This window comes from Musa acuminata, chromosome BXJ1-2, assembly GCF_036884655.1.
Source record: "Musa acuminata AAA Group cultivar baxijiao chromosome BXJ1-2, Cavendish_Baxijiao_AAA, whole genome shotgun sequence".
NCBI classification, from domain to species: Eukaryota; Viridiplantae; Streptophyta; class Magnoliopsida; order Zingiberales; family Musaceae; genus Musa; species Musa acuminata.
In genome coordinates, this window is record NC_088328.1 from 26,696,937 (window position 1) to 26,716,697 (window position 19,761).

The 19,761-nt window shown below is 42.1% G+C and overlaps 5 protein-coding genes and 1 pseudogene across 7 annotated transcripts; 3 read left to right on the forward strand and 3 right to left on the reverse strand.

The window, feature by feature from the left end:
* Nucleotides 1-2,274: 2,274 nt before the first annotated feature.
* LOC135612985 (pathogenesis-related protein 1C-like) lies at nucleotides 2,275-3,076 on the forward strand. The gene has a single exon (XM_065109852.1). The coding sequence runs from the start codon at nucleotides 2,342-2,344 to the stop codon at nucleotides 2,828-2,830; it is 489 nt and encodes a 162-aa protein (XP_064965924.1). The 5' UTR covers nucleotides 2,275-2,341; the 3' UTR covers nucleotides 2,831-3,076.
* A 3,991-nt stretch (nucleotides 3,077-7,067) lies between these two features.
* On the forward strand, nucleotides 7,068-7,800 carry LOC135606029 (pathogenesis-related protein 1-like). The gene has a single exon (XM_065096741.1). It carries the CDS (start codon nucleotides 7,143-7,145, stop codon nucleotides 7,629-7,631), a length of 489 nt encoding a protein of 162 aa, XP_064952813.1. The 5' UTR covers nucleotides 7,068-7,142; the 3' UTR covers nucleotides 7,632-7,800.
* Nucleotides 7,801-8,385: 585 nt separating this feature from the next.
* Nucleotides 8,386-9,108, reverse strand: LOC135606033 (pathogenesis-related protein 1-like; annotated as a pseudogene).
* A 2,679-nt stretch (nucleotides 9,109-11,787) lies between these two features.
* Nucleotides 11,788-12,806, reverse strand: LOC135612990 (pathogenesis-related protein 1-like). The gene has a single exon (XM_065109858.1). The coding sequence runs from the start codon at nucleotides 12,516-12,518 to the stop codon at nucleotides 11,952-11,954; it is 567 nt and encodes a 188-aa protein (XP_064965930.1). The 5' UTR covers nucleotides 12,519-12,806; the 3' UTR covers nucleotides 11,788-11,951.
* Nucleotides 12,807-14,722: 1,916 nt separating this feature from the next.
* On the reverse strand, nucleotides 14,723-16,129 carry LOC135612994 (fatty acid elongase 3-like). The gene has a single exon (XM_065109865.1). The coding sequence runs from the start codon at nucleotides 16,006-16,008 to the stop codon at nucleotides 14,920-14,922; it is 1,089 nt and encodes a 362-aa protein (XP_064965937.1). The 5' UTR covers nucleotides 16,009-16,129; the 3' UTR covers nucleotides 14,723-14,919.
* A 378-nt stretch (nucleotides 16,130-16,507) lies between these two features.
* Nucleotides 16,508-19,726, forward strand: LOC135606070 (uncharacterized). Of its 3 annotated transcripts, XM_065096858.1 has the most exons (4): nucleotides 16,508-16,665; nucleotides 17,357-18,032; nucleotides 19,349-19,403; nucleotides 19,543-19,726. In XM_065096858.1, exons 2-3 carry the CDS (start codon nucleotides 17,379-17,381, stop codon nucleotides 19,364-19,366), a joined length of 672 nt encoding a protein of 223 aa, XP_064952930.1. In that variant the 5' UTR covers nucleotides 16,508-16,665; nucleotides 17,357-17,378; the 3' UTR covers nucleotides 19,367-19,403; nucleotides 19,543-19,726. The 3 variants fall into 3 exon arrangements, with proteins under 3 accessions (XP_064952930.1, XP_064952923.1, XP_064952914.1); XM_065096851.1 differs by having other exon boundaries at nucleotides 19,349-19,726; XM_065096842.1 differs by lacking the exons at nucleotides 19,349-19,403; nucleotides 19,543-19,726 and having other exon boundaries at nucleotides 17,357-18,373.
* Nucleotides 19,727-19,761: the final 35 nt, after the last annotated feature.

Here is a 19,761-nt window from a genome sequence, read left to right on the forward strand (position 1 = left end):
AAGACAAAATGGTTATAAGATTAAATGTTTAAAAACAGATAGGAGTGGTGAATATATATCAAATAAATTTTATTTGTTTATAAAAATAATAGGATTTTATGTCAATTTACCATGTCATACACACCTCAACAAAATGGTGTCTCAGAAAGAAAATAAAAGGGCTATAGTTAATATGGTCCGATGCATGTTAAAGGAAAAAAAAATCTTAAAGAATTTTGGGGAGATAATGCTGCTTGTGCAGAAGAAGTATGGAGCTTACAGAAACCAAGAGTTGATTATTTGAGAATTTTTGAAAGTATTGCATTCGCCAAGATACCATAAGAAGAAAAAAAAATAAAAATGGAGGATAAAAGTTAGAAACACATTTTATTGGGTTATCCAAAGAATTCAAATGACTATAAACTCTACAATTCTATCATAGATAAAGTTGTGATGTCAAGAAACGTTGAATTTGATGAGTAACAGATTTGGAACTTGAAAAACGATGAGCAGTATGAGAAAGCTATAGCTTCAGAAGAAGATATAATACAAGCAAACACTAAAGTGGTTTTACCGGAATCATCACCTATATTAACTAGGTCACATGATTTAAGAAGTCCGATTTTATGAAAGATAAGATCGATTCAGGAGCTATATGATGTGACTTGAAGGATTGATACTAATAATAATAAACTTTTTTTTATTTTATCGTTTTACAAGATATGATCCATTAACCTTTGAAGAAGTTTGTAGGGAAGAAAAATGGAGACAAGCTATGAATGAAGAGATTCGTGCTATTAACAAAAATAATATGGGAGCTTACTATACTTTCAGAAGACCACCAAGTGATCGGTGTTAAATAAAATTTTAAAATAAAAAAAAAATACAAAAGAGAGATTCATTACATCAAAATACATGTTAATTTCATCAAAAGATAGATTCATTGCATCAAGAGGGAGATTCATTACATCAAGAGAAAAAAATAGATTAAATATCTATGAAAGGACAAGTCAAATTGGCTAAAGGATTTCTTGAAAGAGAATAATATATTTTAAATAAAATTAATGTAATATATCTTTGTGGACTATATAAACCCCCATATATTGGGTCATGAAACAACATATAAAGTTTTAAAGTTGTAAAAAATTATGTGTAAAATATAAAATATCTTATCTTGTTTTACTCTTCCTTTGTATGATAACTCTATCCTTTGTCCTACCAAGTTCAACAATAATATCAAGATACATGCTATCGATCTACATTTCTTTCTAAGAGTTCATTCATGTTCTTGCATGACATTTTAGCAAATGTCATGTTGTAGGTTCCATGCAACTGGAAGCACAGCTTGCGTTAAAGTTTACATGCATCCATGTTCTTTGTAAGGACATAGTCGTACCCTGCATCACTTGAACCATGACACCAGATCACCCAATCAATCCGGTGAAGTGAAAATGGTTACGTAGCAACCTTTTGTTCCTGCATGGAAGTTTTTTTGAAATGGCTTACTGCGAATCCTAAGCGCCGATGCAAAGCCAAAGAGTAGACTATTAGGCTTGAATTGGTGTCCAACTTGATATATATTAATCTCAATTAGTTTGAATCAAACTTATAATTATATGATATCAAATACAATGAGCAAGATCTTATTTTTTTATGGGAGAAAGTTTTTCCACTGTATCAGAAAGCAATTCCTGTAAGCATAAAAAGTATCAGAAAAGGACCACGTAATAACATTATTTAGATGATCATCCCCATTCCTCACAGAAATAAGTAGCAGCAGGAACTAGGAACTAATAGACTACAGTTTGTTCTCAACATTTTGATCGGTGTCAGTCGTCAGAATACAGAATACAAGCAGAACATAACGATGAGAAAGACAGGATGAATATGCTGGAAGAGAAGAACATATCTGACTACTATCTTCTACGAAACCGGGGATCAAGTCCGTCAACCAAAAAAGGGAAAAGAAAGGAAGGTGTTCATGGAGTTGGTGCATGAATAAGATCCACATGCATCGATTCCTCAATCCATAAATATGGATTACATATAGCTCCATTACAATCACAGACAAACAAGACGTACAAATATTGCGGTCGTAAGTAGTTATCGATTATACTATCCGTTCTATCAGCCTTTTTATTCGTCGTTCGATAAATATAGATCCACATGCAGCTCCATTCCGTTCACGGTTACACCAGCCGTAGAAAACGTCGTGATTGACTTCGATCATTTCCAAGTCTTTCTCCACTAGGATTTTAATCTTTTGCGCCATTGTCGTCTATAAATACCACAACCCTAAAGCTCTCTCTGCCACAAAGCATACGGCACATCTAGGGTTCAAGAGAAAGAATCAAACGAGAGAATGAGGTCCTCAAACTATGCTTCAGCTTTGGTCTGTGTTATGGCCATAGCCATGGCCTACACCACCTTAGCGCAAAACTCCCCCCGAGACTTCGTGGACGCCCACAACACGGCCCGGGCGGCCGTCGGCGTCGGCCCTGTGTCCTGGGACGATAAGGTCACCGCGTACGCGGAGAACTACGCCAAACAGCGCATCGGCGACTGCCAGCTCGTGCACTCCCACGGGCCTTACGGGGAGAACCTCTTCTGGGGCAGCAACACGGACTACACCGGAATCGACGCCGTCAAAAGCTGGGTCGACGAGAAGCAGTACTACGACCACAACAGCAACTCGTGCGCCGACGGCCAGGTCTCCGGCCACTACACGCAGGTGGTGTGGCGGGACTCGAAGACCATCGGGTGTGCCCGGGCACAGTGCGACAACGGCGGCATCTTTATCATCTGCAACTACAACCCAGAGGGCAACATCGAGGGGCAGAGCCCTTACTGAGACTGCCCCATCTTACCTTCTTCTTACATATTTCTACAAGTTTGCATGTGAAATAAGGCCGGAGTCCGTCTGCTGTGTTCTGTAAGAACATGGTGTATGAGTACGTATAGGCAATGTTCCAAAACACGCATCAGGCCGGAGTACGTCTGCAGTGTTCTGTAAGAACATGGTGTATGAGTACGTATCGGCAATGTTCCAAAACACGCATCTTTATGATTCACGAATAAAATTCATGTCTTCCAATGACTTTTTGGGATCCAAGAGGATTAATGCATGCATTCATGCAGTATGTGTTCAGGTTCACGTGATTTGCAAGGAATTTGCTTATCACAGTCATTCACTAATTCTACTTCCTTGCTTCTCCGACTTGGTAACATGGAAGGAGACACCAACATCAAGTTGGAAATATGCTCAGACCACAACATTAAGTTACAGAATCAACTGCTGCTAAGTAGCTCATCTTCCGTTGGTGATGATATTTCATTGCAATTTGGAAATAAAACTCATGCTGTTTCTGAAAGATGGAAAAACAGGGGAAAACTATCCTATTTCTTATAACTCATACGTTGTAATGTTGGATTTACTTTTTGAAACTGAAATTTTCTTTAAAAATATTTTTAGTAGTTAATAAGGGTAGGATAGCTCTTTTGAAAACAAAATGTTATCTAATTTTTTTTTAATTAGAGTGCTAAAATTCTTAAATTTAGAGTTTTTTAGTTTTTATTTTTTTATTTTAGAATTCGCCATGAAATATGTATGGATAATTGTGGAAGGAAGAAGAATTAACGAATAAGTGTGATGAGCAAAGTAGCAGCTGTCCTTGCAACGTGAAACGTAACATATACTTCATCGATGCGTTCCTCTTTGACCCCAAAATCAATTCAAAGACATGAACTAATCCGTGAAATAATATAACCATGCATGTTTGAGTACATTAATTGCCTACGTATTCATGCACCATGTTCATACAGAACACGGCAGACATACTCGGGGCTTTATTTCACATGCATGCTCGTAGCCATTGCTTCTCTCAACAATTTTACAGGGAAGAAGATATGGTGGTCTCAGTAAGGGGGCTCTCCCACGATGTTGCCCTCTGGGTTGTAGTTGCATATGATATAGATGCCGTCGTTGTAGCTGATGAGGGTAATAATTGTGATAAGACTCACGTGACATCAGCTGCATCAGGTGACGCACCTCGCCTCTGTCAACTTGATGAGCCACTTGGTCAACGTCGGACCAAGTACACCATTGGAACGACGAAATCATTGTCTAATGATGATATATCATCAACCATCTAGCATTCCTTGAGTGGATCAATCAATGAACTCATTCTCTAATTAGTACTTGCACTGTAACATTAATGTCCCCATACGAGTAGCTATTAGACTACCTACCTCCATCATATAGATGGGCATACAACATACATGTGACGTGACTCGCATTCTTTTTGCTTATTATTATTATGATATTTTCTCACTTTATATATATATATATATATATATATATATATATATATATCACTCACGTAATTTACTTATAGGACACCTATAACTAGCAGTGCCTATACTTAATCATGGGGTGATATGATGGGGTGAGATTGTTACTACTAGGTCCTATAAATAGGATCATAGTTCATGAAGCAAGATGGAGTGTGTGCATTTAGGAATATCTTGAAAGTATTCTATGTCTTACCTATTGTTTAATACTATATCGGTTTTCTTGATTAAAAATATTCTTTTTAATTGCATCGTAGGATTATGTTTTTATCATTTCCTTACTCCTCCATCCCCAACATTGTTGACCTAGCTGTTGACGACGTCGACTACAATGAAGTCGGCGCCGGAGCCCTAGAAGAGGTTCTCCTCGTAAGGCCCGTCGGAGTGCATGAACTAGCAGTCGCTTATGTGATGGTTGGCATAGTTTTGTGCGTATGCAATGATGTTGTCATCTCACGACACAGGGCCAACACCACCGATTGCCCCGGTCGAGTTTGGGCATCCACAAAGTCTTTGGGGGAGTTCTACGCTAGGGTGGTGTAGGCCATGGCCAAGGTCTTAGCACACACTAAAGCTGAAGTGTAATTTGCTAACCTCATTATTTCTTCTTCTCACTCCAAATGGGATAATAAAAATTTTGCAGGGAGAGCATTAGGGTTGTGGCATTTATCATCGATAAACGATGTAGAAATCAAGATCTATGTGGGCAAATGCTTTGAGTAGTGATAGTGTCATGAGAATCGTTGACCGGTAAGTCGACACAGTTGGTTCACTATTGAAGGTGTAAGTTTATCCTTATGTTATCCTCCATGTTGATGTGGGAGTGCTGACATGGCAAACTGGCATAGGAGGTTATCAAGAGAGGCGGTTCGCTAAGGTCGATCTAGCCTAAAAGTAGTGAGAATGGGTAGAGGAATTAGGATTTGCTCAACTATGAGGTCCTCTCTTCGGACGGATGGGCTGTCCTTTGGTTGAAGGGTTGCCTCGTGACCGTGAGGTTGCGCATAGCAACGAAGTCATCTCCTGACCACCAGTGGTTCTATACAACAGGTCTATGCTGGGAGCTTCCAAGCTCGACCCCTCCGATACTTAAGTTAGCGAATGGTGGATATGGAAGAAGACAATAATATCATGTGTGTAAATGAAAGAGTAAAGAGGTTATTACCTACTCGACTCCCCTAACGTCTGCTCGAGATTAGTTTATATATCTCTCTACAAATTGATCGTCCGTAGGTCTTTAACATCCGTTGATATTTTAAACAACAAAGATGTTGGCTCGTTGGCTGAGAGGTTGCGTTGGTGCCAAGAGTTGAGATGCAGTGAATGATGTTGATCCGGAAAGCTCTTTACAGGTTTATCTTCATGCGCAAGTCAACGTGGATCATACAATATAAATAACGTGAAAGCTGGCAACTTTTGCGAATCTCATGCAATCTTCTTAGCGACAATGTTTTATGGCATGGATATTCTCTCGGTAATTCACGGATGCTAATGCGTACAGCAGCAGCCAACTCTTTCGCCTTGTATACCGAACGCGAATTAATTAGCTTCAATTTGCCTTTGAGAATTTGAGTTGCGTTTCCGAAGGAGAAAGAGAAAGAAAAGAAGAGTTGACGCCATCGATAATTGGCCTAAAGTGGCGGACCTCAACTTGACAAGATCGATAACGTTTCCTTGAAGCATCCTTTCTGTCCGGGCAAATTGGGACGCCGGTCAAATGCAGAAACGTCACGCGATTTGAGTTTAGAATGGGAAACCAAATAACCAAATCGGGTTGGCTCCACAATCGCCATCAAATGATGTCATGATGAATGGTATCGATCTACATCTTCTTTCTAAACGTGCCTTCATGTTCTTTAACATTTTAGCTTTTGTCATGAAGTAAGGTTCCATGCATCTGGAAGCGCATCCATGTTCTTTGTATGGACATGGTCATACCCTGCATCACTTGAACCATGACACCAGATCACGCAATCAATCCAGTGACGTGAAAATGGTTTCGTAGCAGCCTTTTGTTCCTGCTTCGAAGTTTCTTCGAAATGGCTTACTGCGAATCCATCTTCTACCGAATGCAAGGCCAAAGAGTAGACCACTAGGATTGTCCATATCTTAGAAGTTAGGTTTTTAGATTGAATTGGTGTCCGACTTGATATATATTAATCTTAATTAGTTTGAATCAAACTTATCATTATCTGATATCGAATTCAATGAGCAAGATCTTGTTTTTTATTGGAGGAAGATTTCTCACTATATTTCTGAGTTAGGTTCGTATCGGTGTCAGCCCTTGGAATACAGAATACAAGCATAGGATAACGATGAGAAAGATAGAGGATGAAGATGCTGGAAGAGAAGAACATATCTGACTACTATCTTCTACGAAGACCGGGGATCGAGTCCGTCAACATAAAAAACAAAGGAAAAGGAAGGTGTTCATGGAGTTGGTGCATGAATAAGATCCACTTGCATCGATTCCTCAATCCATAAATATGGATTACATATAGCTCCATTACAATCACAGACAAACAAGGCGTGCAAATATGGCTGTCGTAAGTAGTTATCAATTATAATAACCGTTCTATCATTCTTTTTATTCGTCGATCGATAAATATAGATCACATGCGGCTACATTCCGCTCACGGTTACACCAACCGTAGAAAACGTCGTTGTTGAGTTCGATCATTTCCAAGTCTTCCTCCACTTGGATCTTAATCTTTTGCGCCATTCGTCGTCTATAAATACCACAACCCTAAAGCTCTCTCTGCAACAAAGCATATAGCACATCTAGGGTTCAAGAGAGAGATACAAACGAGAGAATGAGGTCGGCGAATTACGCTTCGGCTTTGGTGTGTGCTATGGCCTTGGCCATGGCCTGCACCATCCTCGCGCAGAACTCCCCCCAAGACTTCGTGGACGCCCACAACTCGGCCCGGGCGGACGTCGGCGTTGGCCCCGTGTCGTGGGACGACAACGTCGCCGCGTACGCGCAGAACTACGCCAACGAGCGCATCGGCGACTGCCAGCTCGTGCACTCCGGCGGGCCTTATGGGGAGAACATCTTCTGGGGCTCCGGCGCCGACTTCACCGCAGCCGACGCCGTCAACAGCTGGGTCGACGAGAAGCAGTACTACGACTACGACAGCAACTCGTGCGCTGACGGCCAGGTCTGCGGCCACTACACGCAGGTGGTGTGGCGGGACTCGACGGCCATCGGCTGTGCTCGGGTGCAGTGCAACAGCGGCGCCATCTTCATCATCTGCAACTACAACCCAGCGGGCAACATCGTGGGGGAGCGCCCTTACTGAGACTGCTCCATCTTACCTTCTTCTTACATATATCTACAAGTTTGAATGTGAAATAAGGCCGGAGTACGTCTGCAGTGTTCTGTAAGAACATGGTGTATGAGTACGTATCGGCAATGTTCCAAAACACGCATCTTTATGATTCACGAATAAAATTCATGTCTTCCAATGACTTTTTGGTGTATGAGTAAGTCTGCAGTGTTCTCTAGCCATCGAGGCCTACTTGCATATGCAAAGGGGGGTAATTGTTGGGGTCAACCCATGCATAAAGGCACAAGCAACCAGGAGAGACGAGGAGCGATCGATGGGGTTAACTTACACACATAGATGCTAGTGGTCAAGGGAGAGGAAGGGATGACCGTCGAGACTAACTCATGCTTAGAGGCATAGGCAATAAAGGGGGGTGACCGAGGCAGTCAACCCCGATGTGCCTAAAGCCACAGGTGACCAAGGGAGGACGGTTGGCGGGCGGAGAGTAGTAGTTAACAAGGGTAGGATAGCTCTTTTGAAAAAAAAAAAATGCTATCTAATTTATTTTTAAAAAAAATTAGAGTGCTAAAATTCTTAAATTTAGAGTTTTTTTTTATTTTTTTTATTTTTTATTTGAGAATTCGCCATGAAATATGTATGGATAATTGTGGAAGGAAGAAGAATTAGCGAATAAGTGTGATGAGCAAAGTAGCAGCTGTCCTTGCAACCTGAAACTGAACATATACTTCATCGATGCGTTCCTCTTTGACCCCAAAAGCCATTCAAAGACATGAACTAATACGTGAAATAATATAACCATGCATGTTTGAGTACATTAATTGCCAACGTATTCATGCACCATGTTCTTACAGAACACGGCAGTCATACTCGGGGCTTTATTTCACATGCATGCTCGTAGCTATAGCTTCCCTCAACAATGTTACAGGGAAGAAGATAGGGTGATCTCAGTAAGGGCGCTCCCCCACGATGTTGCCCGCCGGGTTGTAGTTGCAGATGATGAAGATGGCGCCGCTGTCGCACTGCACCCGAGCACAGCCGATGGCCGTCGAGTCCCGCCACACCACCTGCGTGTAGTGGCCGCAGACCTGGCCGTCAGCGCACGAGTTGCTGTCGTAGTCGTAGTACTGCTTCTCGCCGACCCAGCTGTTGACGGCGTCGGCTGCGGTGAAGTCGGCGCCGGAGCCCCAGAAGAGGTTCTCCCCGTAAGGCCCGCCGGAGTGCACGAGCTGGCAGTCGCCGATGCGCTGGTTGGCGTAGTTCTGCGCGTACGCGACGACGTTGTCGTCTCACGACACAGGGCCAACACCAACGATCACCCGGGCCGAGTTGTGGGCGTCCACGAAGTCTTGGGGCGAGTTCTGCGCGAGGGTGGTGCAGGCCATGGCCAAGGCCATAGCACACACCAAAGCCGAAGCGTAATTTGCCGACCTCATTATCTCTTCCTCTCTCTCACTCTAGATGGGATAAACGTTTTGTGGCAAGGAGAGCGTTGGGGTTGTGGTATTTATTGACGATGAACGGTGCAGAAATCAACATCTATGTGGACAAAAGCTTTGAGTAGAATCGTCAAAGTAGATCGCCAGTTTTTTCTACAGCTGATTTGTCGATTGTATGTTTGCATTGATTGATCTAGAAGATAGACGAAGAACAGTATTGATCTTATCAACGTAAGTCTATGCGAACCATTTTTTAGGTTTTGGAGGCGACTTCTACATCCCTAACCAACAAGAAGTTACAGCTTGACTTGTCATAAATGCAGAGTCATGGAAGGAGGACGTGAAGCGATTGATAATTTTCAGTATAAGAGAAAATGACTTCAGCACATTCCTGTCGTTGGGATTGGTAAATAATATTTTATGATTTTTTGGAGAAAATTTTTATAAATGAAGAAAATTCGAGAAAAATAAAATTTAGTTTATTTTTTTATAAATATATATCTATATTTTTATAGAGGAGAGCAGGACGAATATTTTAGGCGTTCTTGAGTTTTTCTCTAATATTTCTAGAAAGTGAGTTCTCTAGGATTTCTAGATAGAACGAAAGAAAATATATAAATTATTCGAGATTTATATAAGGGGGCATATATAGAGATTATGCTTGAGTGAGAGTTGTTAAATCATGTTAAATATTACTTTAATTTTCTATCGATCTCTACAATTTCTAATAATCCGAGAAGTCCTCTCTCCATTTCCAACACTTGGATATACCTGCTTTTAAGGCAGTAGTGTCTTGTATTTACCCGATGACTCTCATGTCTGCCCTTAAAACTCTTTTACTTACTGACATTAACATGCTTCAAGAATCCATTGTGAAGTTAGAATCACATGTGACAGACATGTACTTCTCTCCCAACATCTTCGGGTGTTTCTTCTCGTCTTGCGCGATTCATGGAGATAAACGCCGCGCATCGCAGTTGAGTCCTTCGTCTTGCGTACGTGATCCGTGGCAACGTCATGCATCACACCACGGTGCCCATCTCGTGCTACTCGTCACCGACCTGCCTGATGCACATCTGGAAATGCATATGTACCCTAATCTAGCTTAATTAAATCGGACAAGAAGTAATGTGTGTGGCGACTCCAAACTCTAAAACCTATGCTCGAGTCATGACTCGCCAACCCAAGTCAACTCAAGTCGTCGCAAGTGGCGAGATCCGTCCAGAACGTCGGCCCGTTGTTTCCATCACCAGTCAATACCAGTTCAGACACGATTCACATCGACTCTTGCGTGCGTCGCCTGGAACGGAAATATCTCAGACGAGTTCACAAGAAAATAGTAGTATAAGAAATTTGATTCCTTTATGATAAGCCAAGGGTATAATAGAACCACATTTGATCATTGTGTATGTACGAAGAAATTTTCAGATGATGTTTTTATTATTCTTTTGTTATATATTGATGATATGCTGATTTTTGGCTATAATGCTAGTAAAATTGAAAAGATTAAATGAGAGCTAAGTAAGTCTTTTGTCATGAAACAAATACTTAGCATGAATATTCTTCATGATAGAAAGAAAAGAAAGATTTGACTATCTCACGAGATTTACATTGAAAAGGTTCTTGAAAGATTTAATATGAGTAAAGCTAAAGTAGTTTGTTATCCACTTGTAGGTCATTTAAAGCTTAGTTTGAAACAATATCCTACAAGTGAGAAAGAAAAAAAAAATGTCCAGAGTGCCTTACTCATCTGTAGTAGGCAGTTTGATGTATGCTACGGTTTGTACTAGGCCAGATATAGCTTTGGAGTTGTTAGTCGATTTCTCTATAATACTAGTAAGGAACATTGGGCAGTAGTGAAATAGATATTAAGATATCTAAGAGGTACTTTTCAGTTGTGTTTATGTTTTGGTAGTGAAAAACCTATGCTAGAAGGGTACACAGATGCCGACATGGCAGGTGACATTGATTTTAAGAAGTCCACTTCAAGATTCTTGATGATATTTGCAGGGGGAGCAGTCTCTTGACAATCTAAGCATAATACATAGTAATTACTGTAGCCTGTAAGGAAACTTTGTTAATGAAAAAGTTTTTATATGAATTGGGCTTGAAATAGGAAGGATATATTGTTAATTATGATAGTCAGAGTGTCATTTACATCTTCAAAAAATCAATATATCATTCTAGATCCAAGAATATTGAAGTAAGTTATTACAAGATTCGTGATGTGCTTGAGATTAAAGAATTACAGTTGGAAAAAGTGCATACCAATGAGAATGTACCATATATGTTAATAAAATTTTTACCTAAAAAAAAGCTTGGAGTATATAGGTAAAGAGTGAGCTTAGTATAGCCCACCATATGAGCTGGAGGAGGAGAATTATTGGGTCTAGCCCATATGTGGGTTTGGACTTTGACAATTGGACGTTTGAGACAAATTCAGCAATTAAAAGGAAAAAAAAAGGAAAAAATAGATGTGCGCAGTTGAGGGCAGCGAAGGGATTGCCAAACTTTGTCAATTTTGGCCCAAATTATATGTAGAGAATCATTGCAGTAAGCTCTACATTTTTTACGGTGCTGATCTATAGTTTATCCTCTCTGAGGTATACCAATTTGGTGAACCTAAACTTTTTCTTCGATAAGATCTATCCATGTGATGATGATATGCTATTCTTGAGTCAAGATATATGGTCTTAATGTTATTATAATCCTATTGTTATTTTAGAGAAGACTTATTACAAATATATTATCATTACTATTTGATAGTGAAAGTTTGAGGTGAACTACGGTCTCGTGATTTTTTTCGCATTCGGTTTTCACGTAAAAATTTAGTCTTATTTTGTGATTGATTATTGTTCTATTGTTTATGTTATTCTGTTTAATATGTATTTTTATATTAAGTTGTTATTTTGATGAGGTATCCATTTTGATATATAAAGAGGGAAAAAGAATATTTCACTGTAACTTTTCTTTTCCTAATAGGGCGCACCCCCATGATGTTGCCCGGTGGGTTGTAGTTACAGATGATGAAGATGGCGCCGCCGTCGCACTGCACCCGAGCACAGCCGATGGCCGTCGAGTCCTGCCACACCACCTGCGTGTAGTGGCCGCAGACCTGGCCGTCAGCGCACGAGTTGCTGTCGTAGTCGTAGTACTGCTTCTCACCGACCCAGCTGTTGACGGCGTCAGCTGCGGTGAAGTCGGCGCCGGAGCCCCAGAAGAGGTTCTCCCCGTAAGGCCCGCCAGAGTGCACGAGCTGGCAGTCGCCGATGCGCTGGTTAGCGTAGTTCTGCGCGTACGCGGCGACTTTGTCGTCCCACGACACGGGGCCAACGCCGACGGCCGCCCGGGCCGAGTTGTGGGCGTCCACGAAGTCTTGAGGGGAGTTCTGCGCGAGGGTGGTGCAGGCCATGGCCAAGGCCATAGCACACACCAAAGCCGAAGCGTACTTTGCCGACCTCATTATCTCTTCCTCTCTCTCACTCTAGATGGGATAAACGTTTTGTGGCAAGGATAGCGTTGGGGTTGTGGTCTTTATTGACGATGAACGGTGCAGAAATCAACATCTATGTGGACAAAAGCTTTGAGTAGAATCGTCAAAGTGGATCGCCAGTTTTTTCTACAGCTGATTTGTCGATTGTAGGAAGGGAGCTGTACATGGTATGTATGCGTTGATTGATCTAGAGGATAGACGAAGAACAGTATTGATCTTATCAACGTAAGTCTATGCAAACCATTTTTTAGGTTTTGGAGGCGACATCTACATCCCTAACCAACAAGATGTTACAGCTTGACTTGTCAAAAATGCACAGTGATGGAAGGAGGACGTGAAGCGATTGAATGAAAGAAAGTGAGTTCTCTAGGATTTCTAAATAGAATGAAAGAAAATATATCAATTATTCGAGATTTATATAAGGGGGTATATATAGAGATTATGCCCGAGTGAGAGTTGTTAAATCATGTTAAATATTTGTTTAATTTTATATCGATCTCTACAATTTCTAATAATCCGAGAAGTCCTCTCTCCCTTTCCAACACTTGGATATACCTGCTTTTAAGGCAGTAGTGTCTTGTATTTACCCGATGACTCTCATGTCTGCCCTTAAAACTCTTTTACTTACTGACATTAACGTGCTTCAAGAATCCATTGTGAAGGTAGAATCACACGTGACAGACATGTACTTCTCTCCCAACATCTTTGGGTGTTTCTTCTTGTCTTGCGCGATCCATGGAGATAAACGCCGCGCATCGCAGTTGAGTCCTTCGTCTTGCGTGGAAATGCATATGTACCTAATCTAGCTTAATCTTTGGAAATGCATATGTACCTAATTTAGCTTAATCAAATCGGACAAGAAGTAATATGTGTGGCGAGTCCAAACTCCAAAACCTATGCTTGAGTCATGACTCGCCAACCCAAGTCAAGTCAAGTCAAGTCGTCGCAAGTGGCGAGATCCATCCAGAACGCCGCCCCGTTGTGTCCATCACCAGTCAATACCAATTCAGACACGATTCACATCGACTCTTGCGTGCGTCGCCCGGAACGGAAATATCTCGGACGAGTTCACAAGCAGAGCCCAAGTCGCGAACTGAGTCGTAGCTTCGGTCTACCACCCAAGTCATCCTCACCGGTCAATGCCCGCTTCCCTCCACGACTCTTCCATGCATCCACCTAAAGCACCAAGGCATATGCGATGGCGATCGATTCCTCGGCAGCGCATAGCATCCGCCATGAAACTTCGCCGGGGGTTGACGAAACGCTCGAGTTGGCCAAACAAAAGAACGTACAGTGCTTGAGAGAAGCCAAGACTCTCCGGTCTGCATCACAAGCATCTAGTGTCGCAGCACGAATCATGAAGTGTCAGATGCAAAGATGTCCTTGTATTACTTACTGTTGAGAATGTGATGATGCAGCTCACAAGAAATATGCTTCCAGGAGTTCGAGGAAAGCTGATTGCCCCAACATCTATGCAGCAGCGCATATATTAACTGCTTGTGATCAAACAAGTTGTTCTCGTAGAACCTTGATATGTATATATGTCATCACGACTGCCACACGACTTAATGATGCGCCTACTGTCTATGTACACGTACATTGACAAAGCAGATCACAAGTATGCATTTCCATCATCGTTTCTCTCGTAATAAAAGAAAGGCCCACCGTATTGATCTTACATTGTTCATTTCATGAAACTGCTCGATTGACACTTTAAGCCCAAAACTCGAGTGCCTGATGCGAATCCGAATTAATTTATTTTTGAATGATCACTCTCTGTCGAAGATTTTGTTGAATGATTTGGTATTGTGGTTGAAGAACTGGTTCTCATTTTCTGCAATGAAAGTCAAAAAAAAATTTCGAAAACAATGGAAGGGATATTACATACTCTTGTAATTTCATAAGGTTATAAATTTTAACCCCATAAAACTATCTTTTTAGTCCTAAAGTTTAATATTTTACTTTTGTAAATATAGTGATTTTAATATTAAAATTTAAAAGTATAAAGATTGAGATACTAAAGATAACTAATTATAAACGATAATTTATAATTAATTTACTATCGAAACATTTCTCAAAGATAAGCTGAAGAAAAAGTGTAACTAAAAGATCGATTTTTGCTCTCACATTATAAAAAAATGTAGTCACCTTTGATACTCTTTGACTCAAATCCGTACAAAGGATAATCTTTATTTATTTATTTATTAGTTTGCTTCTGATTTTTTTTTTCCTTTCTGGAGTAGCAACTGCAAATGGAATTTTGCAAGATCCCGTTTTATGTTCTGTATAAAGAGGAGTTTTATTTGGAACGGAAATAACGTTGAGCCTCGACTTCAATTCTCTGCGATGAATGGTAGGTCACGTTTTCTTTTCACGTCCGAATTCTCCAAGATCGCACTTTGGGTGTGAGAGCAGTCGAAATGGCGGTCGTCGTCCTCCAAGCCCAGCCTTTCTTCGTCTTCGTGCCGGTGTGGACATAGCAGTAGACGAAGAGCAGCAGGAGGGCGGCGTTGAGCACCAAGTTGACGACCCACGCTTGGATCCCGTTGCACCCGCCCTTGGCGAAGTGCAGCAGCAGCATCGCGAGGTGGCACGCCAGATTGCACCCCATCAGCGCCGCCTGGCACGGTAGCACCACTGCCGCAGCGTCGTCTCCTCCTCCGCCGCTGCCTCTCCTGACACCGACCCAGAAGCGGTAGCCGAAGACCACCACCTGGGCGGCGGTGGCCGACAGGATGGCCACGACCTGGAAGGACTGGGAGAACTCGAGCCAGAGGAAGGACATGCACAGGAGGGCGGAGTGGCGGAGCACCGCGGCGCGGGGCCCGGGGCGGAGGCGGAGGATGGCGAGGAAGGTGCGGAGGAGGTGGAGGAAGCGGGAGAGGTAGAAGGCGTAGGACCAGAAGAAGATGCGGCCAAAGGGGCGGGTGCCGAGTGGGAAGCAGAGGAGCCACTGCAGCGGGGTGGTGCGGGCGCGGCCGTGTTGCCAGAACAAGCGCGCGTCGCGGATCTCGGTGGCCACGGAGAGCAGGAGGCCGAGGAAGATGACGGTGGAGGCGAAGGCCATGGCGAGGGAGTGGAGGGCGGGGAGGGGTCCCAGGGGGACGGGGCGGCGCTGCCGGACAAGCCAGAGGACGACGCGGAGGGCGGCGACAGCGAGAGTGTAGGTGGCGACGGAGCAGATAAGGAAAGGCCAGGTGGAGCCCCAGGACTCGGCATGGCTCCACCGGAAGCCCACGATGGCGGGGTGCTCCGCCAGCCAGTACGTCGCCACTCTCCACCACCTCTTCATCACCATGGCCGAACCAAGCACTCCTCTTCCTGAGCTGAAAGGAACGAGAAATGGCCTTCCCCAGGGGTTACCAAACGGAAGGGATGGACGAGAAAGGATTGGTGGGTGAGAAATCGAACAGGAAGAAGGATTGGTCGGTGAGAGATATCGATGAAAAATCAGCATCATCAACACCCCAAAAGAACAGAAGGGAAAAAGAAAACTTCACCACCAACAACTTTTCTCATGACAAAGCTCCAAATACCACGTACGAAAAACTTGTTCCCATTGGACATGTACTCAATTGTCAGCGAACTCCTAAGCTACGATCGTTGACTTTATACAAACAGTAATTAGAGTAGTAAAGAATGTATATCATAATGAACTTGCTTTGCGTTATACCATTGCAAAAAATGCTTTAAAAATAGTGTCTCCACTTGCCTACAATATTCTCAATCACAGTCAACGCGTATGAACATACGTGGTGGTTAGATCTGGGCTTGATATAAGTATTTGCTTATATATATATATATATATTCAATTAACTAATTTGAATAATATTTATGCAGATTAAAATTGTGCCCGGGCCGGATGGAATCTGGGCTTTGACAAGATCCGCTACGGTGACGCACAGCTATTTCGTTGGTTTGAGGGCCGTTGGTGGATCCGAAACCCATTAGAATAAGATCCGAATTCGGGGATAAGATCTGGAAGCTTCCTCCCCACCTGGTTGGTGGCCGCGTCGTCCCGTCGCCCCCCTTCTTTTGTTCCTTCCGTCTTCTTTCTAATTCGCAACCGTTCCGATCCCTCGCCGACTCTTCCCGCAGCTTTCATCGCTCGATTCAGGTACTGATCTGTTCCCCTCTCTTGAATTCGATCAAGCGTTTGTTTCCCGTGTGGATTTTATTCGACATAGGTTTCATCCTTGCCCCTTTAACACGGTTCTAAATCGTTTCTTCGTTCTTGATTTGAACCCTAGAATGATGGATGCCTTCCATCTTTTTTTTTTTTCTGATCTTTAAGAGCTTTTCTTTGGATTCGTTGTGTTCTAATTCCCGATACGTAGATATTGGTTCGTGATCATCGGTCCTTTTGTGTTGCTAATTCTTTGTATTTCTTGATCATTGTTGGATGCCAGATCATCCAAATCTCTGAATATCCTTCGCATATTTTGTTGAACAAAGCTCTGAGGGTATCCATTGATGCCGCCAATTGGGTTTAGGATTCTTTCTTGTTGGTTAAATCGAACTTGGTTTTTTTTTTTTCTGGTGTCTTGTCAGGGTTTGATACTTAATTTTTAGTCGTTCGTGTTATAAATTCTTCATATTTATCGGTCATCTTTGCATGTTGGTGTATGCCTGAGGTTTTCCATTGCCTATCGTGCCACTAACCGGATTTAGGGTTTTTATTTCTTTCTTTGTGGTTTTTGTTTATCTAAACTGATTCTTGAATGTAAATGTTAAAATTTTGAGGTTTTTTAGTTAGATTTATCCACGGAACGTGGTTTTGACGCCTTTCTTCCGTCTTCTGTTGCAAGCTTCTTTTGCAACTTCAACCAGATGGCCAGTGGGTTTGGGGAGTCATCGTCCGGTAGAGATCCTCAGAACTCTTCGTTCGGGGAAAGCAGTAGCAACAATGATGCTGGCAGCTTTGAATGTAACATCTGCTTCGAGCTGGCCCAGGATCCGGTGGTCACCCTCTGTGGTCACCTCTTTTGCTGGCCCTGCCTATACAAATGGCTCCATGGCCATGCCCAGTCTTCTGAATGCCCTGTTTGCAAGGCCATCGTCGAAGAAGAGAAGTTAGTCCCTCTTTATGGCCGGGGGAAGAACTCTACAGATCCACGGTCCAAGTCCATGCCGGGCATGAACATTCCCCATCGCCCAGCTGGGCAGAGGCCAGCGACAGCACCCCCGCCGGACCCGAACAATTTCCATCATGCTAACCCATGGTTCATGGGTGGAGCCCCTGTTGCTAGCACGAGATTCGGGAACTTCACGTTCTCTGCAGCTATCGGTGGCTTGTTCCCACTTCTGAGCTTTCAGGTTCATGGAATTCCTGATGCGACTGCCTACGGTCCCAGTGCAGGGTTCCCCTATGGGTATGGCAATGCATTTCATGGTGGGCATGTTCACGGATTCCCGCGGCATGTGCAACATGGACAACAGGCTGATGTATATCTGAAGGCACTGTTACTTCTTGTTGGTGCTCTGGTAATCGCCAGCCTTGTTTGGTTTTAGGCAGTTTGTAATAGTCATCTTGCTGATATTGATAGATGAGTCATATTTCATGTAAACATGCTGCGTGCATTGAAGTACTGCCATTGTTGCCCACTTGCTCTGTGGTCGTAAAATTTACAATGTTAGTTGGCGTTTACGTTCATGTTAAATTGTTGATGAAGTATCGTATTGAAAATTGTTGTCATTGGGATGTAGTAACAAAACCACGATTTTAGAGTGCTATTATCGGTTGTTAAACTGTAACATGTTTACCTAGGCTGTGTTACATTGTTCTTAATTTGATAATTGGACATGTACTGATGGATTTACTTCCACGAGATTGTGCTACTTTTATAAAGACTATAGTTGATTTTGTGTTCATTATAGTGGCTAGCTCAATATTATTTTTTTGCTTTCACTTGTTTAGATAATAAATTAGGCAAAATTTTCATGTACGTCACAGTTCTCGCAAATCATGGTCATCATCTGGTTTATTTCTGTAGAGTTAGTGGTTCTGTAGAGATCTGAATATGATCACAAATCTCTGTCATAGCTTGGCAAGTATCTAGTTGAGGAGAGGGTTACTGATATAAAGATGTACTTAGTACACGGCAATAAGGAAGAGCTAGAGATAATAAAATAATGGAATAAACAAGAATATAAGGTAAAGGAAATAGGGCTTGGAGCAACTATTGCTTTCTTCAATGTAGGAAACTAAAAAAAAATCTTCATCCAAATGGTACAGACTTTTAATAACATTTATTGTGCACATCTATAGAGCACATACACACAATAATTATATCCTTTTACAGTCCCATTAAATCTAAGTCTTTAATTGTATCAATTCCTCATCAAGCATATCACTATGTTAAGAATAAAAAAAAAACATGAACCCTGTGCACGAGGTCTAGAGAGAGTCGATGTACGCAGCTAACCCTACAAGCAGAGAGGGATAATAGTAAGGTAATTTTACCATTGTGCCATGGTTCTCCTACAAGTAGGACACTACCCTTCATTGTATTATTCTTAATGCGAATGTGTGCATGGTCAACTTACCAGACTGTTAGAACAATAATCAGCTTCAGAAGATAAAGCATAAAAAGGTGAACTAGCAAAAGAAAGATAAGAATTTTAAGCAAATGCGAATAAATGAAGATCATTGTAGCTTTTTATTCTAAGAGATTCAAGGCTTATTTGCTGTGTAAGCGATCGCTCGCCTGTTTCTAATTTATTCTGATGCTTAAAAAGATATATCAGATATGTGATTGACCATTCTCATGCCTTCTGTTCCCCCTTTTCATACTTAACAGGAACCATGTCATGTATGAAGAAAAGCTCCTGTAGTTGCTTATTAGTCTCTTTGAGGTTTGAACAGCTTAAACTTCTGTTCTCCCTTCTTTCTCTTGTTAATGTGTATCTTGTAGTCTTTCAGGAAGTGCGTGATTCAAGGTTGAAAAGTGTTAAATTAGGTGGTTATCGGTTTATATTCTTTGGTTTAACCCAGATGTTATGGACCAAACAAGGTTAAAGAGGGTTAGACTTGGTATTCTTGTTGGCTGTCATTGGATTTGCTGCTGTTGTATATAGTAAGTGATGATCTACTGCTGCTAATTGCTTGAAGCAATTGTGAGGATCTGTGTAAACAGAAGAAAAATTTATTGATGCAGGAATGTGCTTTGTTGCCCTCAGATGTAAGTTCTATCTATGCATTCTAGTAAGCTAG

Coding starts and splice junctions, on each gene's coding strand:
- LOC135612985 (XM_065109852.1), top strand. CDS start 2,342: ATGAGGTCCTCAAACTATGCTTCAGCTTTGGTCTGTGTTATGGCCATA.
- LOC135606029 (XM_065096741.1), top strand. CDS start 7,143: ATGAGGTCGGCGAATTACGCTTCGGCTTTGGTGTGTGCTATGGCCTTG.
- LOC135612990 (XM_065109858.1), bottom strand. CDS start 12,518: ATGAGGTCGGCAAAGTACGCTTCGGCTTTGGTGTGTGCTATGGCCTTG.
- LOC135612994 (XM_065109865.1), bottom strand. CDS start 16,008: ATGATGCTGATTTTTCATCGATATCTCTCACCGACCAATCCTTCTTCC.
- LOC135606070 (XM_065096842.1), top strand. CDS start 17,379: ATGGCCAGTGGGTTTGGGGAGTCATCGTCCGGTAGAGATCCTCAGAAC.